This window comes from Saprolegnia diclina (assembly GCF_000281045.1).
Source record: "Saprolegnia diclina VS20 unplaced genomic scaffold supercont1.35, whole genome shotgun sequence".
Taxonomy (NCBI): domain Eukaryota; phylum Oomycota; class Saprolegniomycetes; order Saprolegniales; family Saprolegniaceae; genus Saprolegnia; species Saprolegnia diclina.
The window spans coordinates 116,385-123,964 of record NW_008246102.1 but is presented as its reverse complement, the minus strand read 5'-3'; the positions used below and the strand labels follow the sequence as shown (position 1 = coordinate 123,964).

General features: G+C 58.4%; 4 protein-coding genes across 4 annotated transcripts in view; 2 read left to right on the top strand and 2 right to left on the bottom strand.

The window, feature by feature from the left end:
- Positions 1–8: 8 nt before the first annotated feature.
- On the bottom strand, positions 9–905 carry SDRG_10414 (hypothetical protein; the record flags this gene model as incomplete). The annotated part of the gene is made up of 3 exons (XM_008616402.1): positions 9–14; positions 89–366; positions 413–905. 3 exons carry the CDS (start codon positions 903–905, stop codon positions 9–11), a joined length of 777 nt encoding a protein of 258 aa, XP_008614624.1.
- Positions 906–1,334: 429 nt separating this feature from the next.
- Positions 1,335–2,888, top strand: SDRG_10413 (hypothetical protein; the record flags this gene model as incomplete). Its single annotated transcript, XM_008616401.1, has 1 exon — positions 1,335–2,888. The coding sequence occupies one exon, from the start codon at positions 1,335–1,337 to the stop codon at positions 2,868–2,870; it is 1,536 nt and encodes a 511-aa protein (XP_008614623.1). The 3' UTR covers positions 2,871–2,888.
- A 1,353-nt stretch (positions 2,889–4,241) lies between these two features.
- Positions 4,242–6,330, top strand: SDRG_10412 (hypothetical protein). The gene has a single exon (XM_008616400.1). The coding sequence runs from the start codon at positions 4,254–4,256 to the stop codon at positions 6,246–6,248; it is 1,995 nt and encodes a 664-aa protein (XP_008614622.1). The 5' UTR covers positions 4,242–4,253; the 3' UTR covers positions 6,249–6,330.
- A 590-nt stretch (positions 6,331–6,920) lies between these two features.
- Positions 6,921–7,580, bottom strand: part of SDRG_10411 (hypothetical protein) — a gene marked incomplete at its 5' end in the record, with an annotated part of 792 nt that continues 132 nt past the window's right edge. The window contains one exon of the mRNA XM_008616399.1: positions 6,921–7,569. Within this exon, the coding sequence (XP_008614621.1) occupies positions 7,053–7,569 (517 nt within the window). The 3' untranslated portion in view covers positions 6,921–7,052. The remainder of the gene's footprint in view (positions 7,570–7,580) is intronic.

Genomic DNA, 7,580 nt, shown 5'->3' with positions numbered 1-7,580 from the left:
CGCTCACGTCACCGCTATCATTCTCGCTTTCGTCGTCGCTCTCGTCAATGCTGTTGGTCTCGCTGTCGTCGCCTTCGCCCGCCCGCACAATGGCAATGTCAAAGACGTCGGCTGCAAGTAGCAGGTCGAGAATTGCCTTGTCAGGACCCGTGAGCGGACCAAACGTCGGCGTCGCACTGCGCGTCGCAAGCCGGATCATGACACTATTGTGGCCATCGGGCTCAAAGCGGCGAGCGGCGAGTTGGAGTTCTTGGAGCGATGGCAGTGGCGGGGGTGCGTACCGCGGCTTTACGGCATAGTCAAAGTCCGCAAGATCGTAGACGGCGTGATACACAGCAAACGACCGATGTCCCGACGTAATTGGCGCTACCTACAGTCACGTCGCACGTCTTGTAGAATGACAGAAAGCGACCGTCAAGTGCCTCGTACGTCGTCGTCCGGTGGCCATGCGAGATCGTGACGGCGCCGCCGACGCAGTTGGACGGAAAGAAGTAGACAACCGTAGCAAACGTGTAGCGTGGCGGTCGCTGCGTTGCCGGCTTGAACGTCGACGCGTCGCCGGTCGCGTCGATCGCCACATGCGCCAGTGACATGCTGAACGTCATGCCGAACTCGTCGCCGTCGGGATACGGATCAAAGTTGCTGAGAATGTCGGATTCGGAAAAATACTCGTTTTCGGCAATGCCGAGGCCACTGATGGTGACATCTTGCGCCGGTATGCGGCCAGAGTACTTGGTCGTGAGCGCTGCGACGGTCTCGGTCGAGAGAGGCCACGACGCCACGGTGATACCGCCAAGTTCCGCGGTGACGCTGCTCTCGGCGTCCGCCTTGCGCAGACAACAGTGCGGCAACGCGACGTCCCGCGCAATCGAGTACGGACTGTACTCGTGACCGTCGTCGCTCATGGGATGCAATTTGAATTATGCCATCAAGGCATAGACGCGATGATGTGTCATGCGTGGTTGGCACTGGAGAGCCAGTCCCCGTGTGTGAGTGATGGTCTTGTGGACGCAGAGGCTTCCTCGACCATCACTCTGGTATAGTGCAACGTCACACAGTGAGAATCGTTTTGTCAATCACATCTAGTTTTGAGTGAGTGACGACAAGAGCGGGAACCTTATGGGCCCGTCTACGCATGATATTGCGGCGCCGATGTGCCATCTCTACAAGCCGAAATTCGAGAGCAACCCCGTCGCGAAGATCGGCGGCATCGCCGTGCCTTCGTGGCCGCTACCGACGGAGACCCTCACGGCGCTGTCGACCACGTACCTGGCCGCGTCCCGGCCAAGGACGTCGTCTTCCGCGGCTTCCATGACATTCCCAAGTGTGAGTTCATGATTGAGTCCGCCATCCTCTGCGAATGCGACTCGGAGCGGAACAAGACCGAGAAGAACCTCGCGTTCAACATGACGCTGGCTCATTTTGCGGTCGACGTGATTGGCGACTCTTCAGCGTTGACATCGACAACGGAGCGACCACATGGTACATTTGCTACGGTCGTCTACTTCTTCCCGTCCACCTGCGTCGGCGGTGCCGTCACGATCTCGGAAGCGTGCGGGCCATTCGGAGATCTGTCGGAACGCGGACCGACGACTTTCGAGTCATTGGACGGGTGCTTTCTCTTGTTCTACAGCTCGTGCGACGTGACCGTCGCGCCGATCACATCCGGACACCGATCTTGTGCTGTGTATTACGCGACCCTGGACGACAACTACTTCGACAACTGGACGGCGCCTGAGGTATGGTTTGCGCCGCCGCTGTTGCCGACGATCCAAGAGCTACAGGACGCTACTCGTGGCTTCGATCCGAGACAACGTAATGCCGTCATGATCCGGCTCGAGACGTATACTGCAACGCCGACGTTTGATTCGCTCACGGGTCCTGACAAGGCAGTTGTCGATCTGCTACTGGCGGCCAACGTCTATGACATTGCACTGGTGCGCACGGGCGAAGGCGACGACAAGAACAAAGCTATTCCACCGCTGTCTGGGACGTCCCATTCAATGTGCAAAACGCCGGCGCTCGTTCAAGAGGTTTATGACCAGACGCCGATCAACGAAGTTGCAGAAGACACCGACGAGATCAAGTCACGTGGCAACTTCCTGCTCGTGTGGCCCAAGGCGTGCCGCGTACGCATTTTGGGCTACGACCGCACGATCGCGCTCTTGCGCGGCAATGTGGACGGTGACGTCGTCGACGGACTCGGCTTCGAGTCGCTCCACGGCATCTTTGAAGCGGCGTTCCGTGCCTTCTACCCGCAGCGTCCTCACCATGGCCGCAACCCGCCTCAAGTCACGTACGCGATGGCGTCACTGCTCTACGACTATGGCGACTTGCAGCTCATCGAGGCGTTCATGGACGCTCACGAGCGATGGGCCGACGACGAAAACATGGCTACTTGGCTCCTCGCGGTGCTCCGACGCTTTGGCACGCCACGTTTTCAGCACCGACTCCATACAGTGAAGGCCTCGAGCGCTTTTGCTGCTCATTTGGTGCATCTCGCGACGGGCGGCGACGCACTCGCGCAAATGATCGCACACGACTGTGTTCCGCTGTGGTGGCCTCGCCTGCTGCGCTACATCCCCACGAAGCGAATGCTGGGCGACATGCTCGCTGTCGAGACGTACCGATCGGCGTGGCTGCGTCAGCGTACTTGCGCCGTTGCTTACCGGACGTTGTCGTGCGCAAGGTGGCGACGTACCTTCCGTCGCCGCTCGCGTCACTACTGGACACTGTCCGAGCCAACCACTGCCTCGTCGCTATTCTTCCAGCCGCCGTGTGGTCCAGGCGAGACTCGCTGGGCATCGAGCGCCTCGCAACCTGCATTGCGCCCGCCGTCGAGTATTTGCGCTTGGACCCTGAGCGCCTAAGCAGCTGCCGTGGCCACATGATATACTTGGCGCTGCTGACGGTCGGGACGCCAACCTTTGCCGCTGTCGACGCTCACGTGCAAACATTGCGGAACCGGTCCATGTTCCGGCGAGAGTGCGCTGCGGTTGCCAAGATGTCGCTGTCCACGGTGCAAGCACACGCCTTGGAAGCGTACATGCAGCCCGCACCGTAGACACACCATGCATATAATAAGCGCAGTAGCTTGACATCCCAGACACATACAGAGCACTGTAAAAGTGCAGCGGCTTGGGTACACTTGATTGACACTCACTGCGCCCCGCAGACTTTGACGGCAGGGTATACAACTGCGTCGTGACCCCGCATGCAAGTATTGTTTGCACGCAGCCTCGTGGGTTCGAGGTGGGTTCGAGGTGGAGCGTCGGCTTGCCAGCATGTGCCGAATATAAGCGCTGATTCGGCACCTCATGAGCGGCATGTGCCACCTCAATATCACCCGAGGGTGATACAATTTCCAAGTCATAAAAAAGGTTTTCGCAAAATAATTTCTCCATTTTTAGCCAATCCGAGAGGGCGGAGATGCCACCGCGCCGCCGACGCTGATGACCGCCGATCTCGCGTCGGAAAATAAAATCGCCGAGGCTTTGGCAGGTGATAGAAGACGATCCAGGGAGTGCATCGCGCCATGCCTGGTCGTCGTGCGAGGTCTACAGCCAGAGGAATCGACAGTTTTATTAAAGGTGGTATGCACCGTATTTTGCCACAAATAACCACGTGTTGTCGCTCATCATCAAACGGCAGCCGGCTTGCCACTTGGTCACGCCGCCGATGGGCGCCCGATCGCGTCGCTGCAGCCTGACTGCGCGCGCCTCGTCCTGCGCTTCATGGACGCGTCGAGACAAGTGATCGGCTTCTTGCACCCGCTGGCGGCGCACAGCCTCGACGCTGGCCACCGTCCTCGAGCTCGCAGTCTTTCTGCCGCTCGGCGACGTCTGGCCGCGCTGCACCTGCGCACGCTCGAGTGAGTCATGGGCGCGCTACCTCTCTACAATGCACGTGCATGATGCCGCCACGTGCACGCCTCTGACACGCACAGCCTGGTGGTGCACCAGTCTCTGGAGCCGAGCACCGCCGCTGGAGGCTGCTCCCACTTCCATCGAGTGCAACGCGCAGTACGTCAATGACGACGACGCTCAAGCTCGTAGGCGCATATTATCGCATCTGGAAAAGCCCATCATCCATCACTCATGGGCTTTCATGATGCGCATGAGTGATAGTCCAACACATGTACAGAGAGGCGGTTTGCAACGTTGCATTACACATTGGCAGAGACGATGCCATGTGATTGCATCATCTTGCAAATTCCAAGAGCGTTGAAAGGCGCACAACTACATTTGCTTCGGATGAGTGACGACGAGGACAAGACCAGTCTGCAGACGATTGCACGTGATACTGCAAGGGTCCACTGCTGCCTGAGCAAGCCTAACGCCAGGTGCAGCCCCACCGTCAAGCTCGGTGACATCACCGTTGCTTCATGGCCTCTCTCGACCGAGACCGTGGCAGCGCTCATGACCACGTACCCCGAGCGTGTGCCGGCCAAGGACGTCACGATCCACAACAGTTACCACTTTCTCCGTGGTGATTTTTTTTGCGAATGTGACCTGCTCGGCGAGCTGGATCCCGCGCCAGACGATTCCAATTACTTCTCGATGGCGTACAACACGAGGCTGGCGCATTTTGCGATCGACTTGACCGGCGACGCATCCAAGTTGAAGCCAGCAACCCGACCACCACGCTACACGTTTGCCACGGTTGTCTACTTCTTCCCGTCCAAGTGCGTCGGTGGCGCCGTCACCATCTCGGACAACGACTGGACGACGACGTTCGAGGCCGTCGACGGGTGCTTTCTCTCGTTCTACAGCACGTGTGCCGTGACGGTGGCGCCCATCACGTCGGGCCACCGGGCTTGTGCTGTGTATCACGCTGCGTACGACATGGAAGAATCGGGGTGGGACGATGACATACCCAAGGCTTGGTACGCGCCGCGGCCGCTACCCTCGATCCAATCCCTCCAGGACGTTGCTTGCCAATACGATCCGGACGCGTCCATTGGCGTCGCGATCGGGCTCGAGACGGACAGTGTAGCGCCGACGTTTGATTCGCTCACTGGTCGTGACAAGGCGATCGTCGATCGGCTGCTGGCCGCTAACGTCTTTGACATTACCTTTGTGCGGGCGGGCGACGACGACAACGAAGCCATTCCGGCGCTGCCCGAGACGTTTCATCCATCGTGTGCGACCCCGGCGCTCGTTCAAGAGGTTTGCCACCAGTCGCCAGTCAGCGAGTTTGCAGCCGACACGGACGAGTACGAGTCGCCCGGCTGCTTTCTCCTCGTGTGGCCCAAAGCGGCGCGCGTGCACATCCTCGGCTACAGCCGCTTGATGTCGGTCGTGCGTGCCAACTTGGACGGTGGTGTGGTCGACGACCTCGGCTACGGGTCGCTCGACCGTGTTTTTACAGCGGCCTTCCGGTACTTTTACCCGCACCCCCGGGGCAACTTTGGTCCGGATCCCGACCAAATCACGTCCGCGATGGCGTCTCTGCTCTTCGACCACGGTGACGTGGAGCTCATCGAGGCGTTTCTGGACGTACACCATCAGTGGGCCGACGACGAGGACATGGCAAAGTGGATTGTTGCGGTGGCTCGACGCTTTGGCGCTGCTCGTTTTCAGCACCGACTTCAAACGGCCGACATCACGATCGAATTCGCTGCTCATTTGATGCACCTCGCGACCACCGGCGACGCCGTCGCGCACTCGATCGCGAGCGTCTGCATCCCGCTGTGGTGGCCACGTCTCTTATCCAACCTCCACAAGACCCTCCGCGACAAGCCCCAGCAAGTCCGCCGCATGTTTGACGTCGAAACGTACATGCTGACGCATCCCATCGACACGGCGGCATCGACGTATCTTGGTCGGCACCTGCCTGAGGCTCTCACGCACAAGGTAACCGCGTACCTCGTCGCACCGCCCGTGTCGCTTGCGAATGCATTGCGAGGCTCTGTTCACCTCGCTGGCTACCTCCCTGCTGCCCTGTGGCCGCATCGAAACACGCTAAGTCGTGCGCGCGCGGTATCGTGCGTTGCGGTGGCGACCGAGTATTTGTGTCATCCTGAAGTGCGCACCCACATCTCGACCGGTCATTTGCCGAGCCTCGTGTACCTAGCGCTGCTCACGGTCGGGACGCCAGCCTTTGCGCAAGTCGACGCTGCCGTGCAAAAACAGCGGCGCTATACTGTGTTTGTATCCGAGTGTGCAGCGCTGGACACGGCATCATTGAGTACGATGCAAGCGCTCGTTTTGGACGAGTACATGCAGCCTCTGCAACGTCCCACGTAGAAAAGGTTTCGAAACGAACCAGCGTTGTTGAAGGCGACGTCTATCGCAGGCATGAGAGAATTCTGTAATACAAGATTGTGCATCGATGCTTGCTCCATGAGCTACACCTTAGCGTCCGAGTTGTCGCCTGTTCCAGGGACACAACGTGACATAGTTGCCGGCTTGGTTCACCCGTTAGCTATGTGGCATAGCTATGGGACGCCAAGGATGACCACGCACGGTATATCTGGGATACCGCGCTCTTAGAGAACTGCATGACTAGCCCACTCGCACAACTCAGGTTCTGGGAACCTACATAAATCACATTCTTCGTTTCAACTGAGAGGTCCATGGAGGACGATGACATTTTCAAGTGTCGAAAAAGGTCGAGGGTAAGTACGAGTCGTTGGGGTTTCTACATGAGACGTGCTAGGCCCTCGGAAACTAGTTGGAAAATAAGTTCAAGGATTTTTGAGAACAATGACTGCAGCCTCCGTCAATTGAAGTGCTTCTTCCTCACTCAAGCGTCATATCAGGTGATAGAACTGTGTTTGACGCGAGAACATTCAACTTGGGTCGACCAACTTGGGCTCTTTTGTCCCATCGTAAAATGATTGCTCTGCTTGTCTATGTGCTGGCTTGACACCTTGAAACAACGTCGACCACCACTTTGACCAAGCTCCCAACTGAAAAGTCGCTGTACCTTGGGAACGCATCGGATAATGGCGTGGGACTCGACGTGCTAAGTAATGAAAAACCATGCAATATACTCCTCACTTTCAAGCTTCCTTGCGCGTTTCACGAGATTCGTCAACTCAACGGTTTCTACTGACACCCGTACGTGGGATAGCGCAAGTACTCTTCCAAGACGAGCGCTTGCATCGGCGTCAGCGTTGTCTTGTCGAGGGCCGCGCACTCGCCCTTGAAATCAAAGCAGCGTCGCCGCATTTGCACGTCGGCGTCGGCTGTGGCAAAGGCTGGCGTCCCGGCCGTCAGCAGCGCCAGATAGAGGACGTGACCGCTGTAGCAGCTAGCACGCTCGGCGCCCGAGCGCAAATACTCGACGGCGAGGTTCATGCATGTGGCGAGGCGGACGCGGCACAGCGAGTTTCTTTTTGGCCACAGGACAGCCGGAAGGTTGTGGATAAGGCACTTGTCGGCTCGGATCGTGTCCAGCAACGACGCGAGCGGCGGTGCGAGGTACGCGGCCACCTTGCGCACGACAACATCGGGCAAGTGCTCCCGCAAGTACGTCGACGCCGCCACGTCGATCGGGTGCTCGAGCAGGTACGTTTCAATGTCAAACAAATAGAACAGCTCGTTCTTCTTCTCCGAGCAGTAGCTCGACGTGAG

Bases quoted from the DNA above. Each gene is read 5' to 3' on its own strand.
- SDRG_10412 (XM_008616400.1), top strand. From the start codon at position 4,254: ATGAGTGACGACGAGGACAAGACCAGTCTGCAGACGATTGCACGTGAT.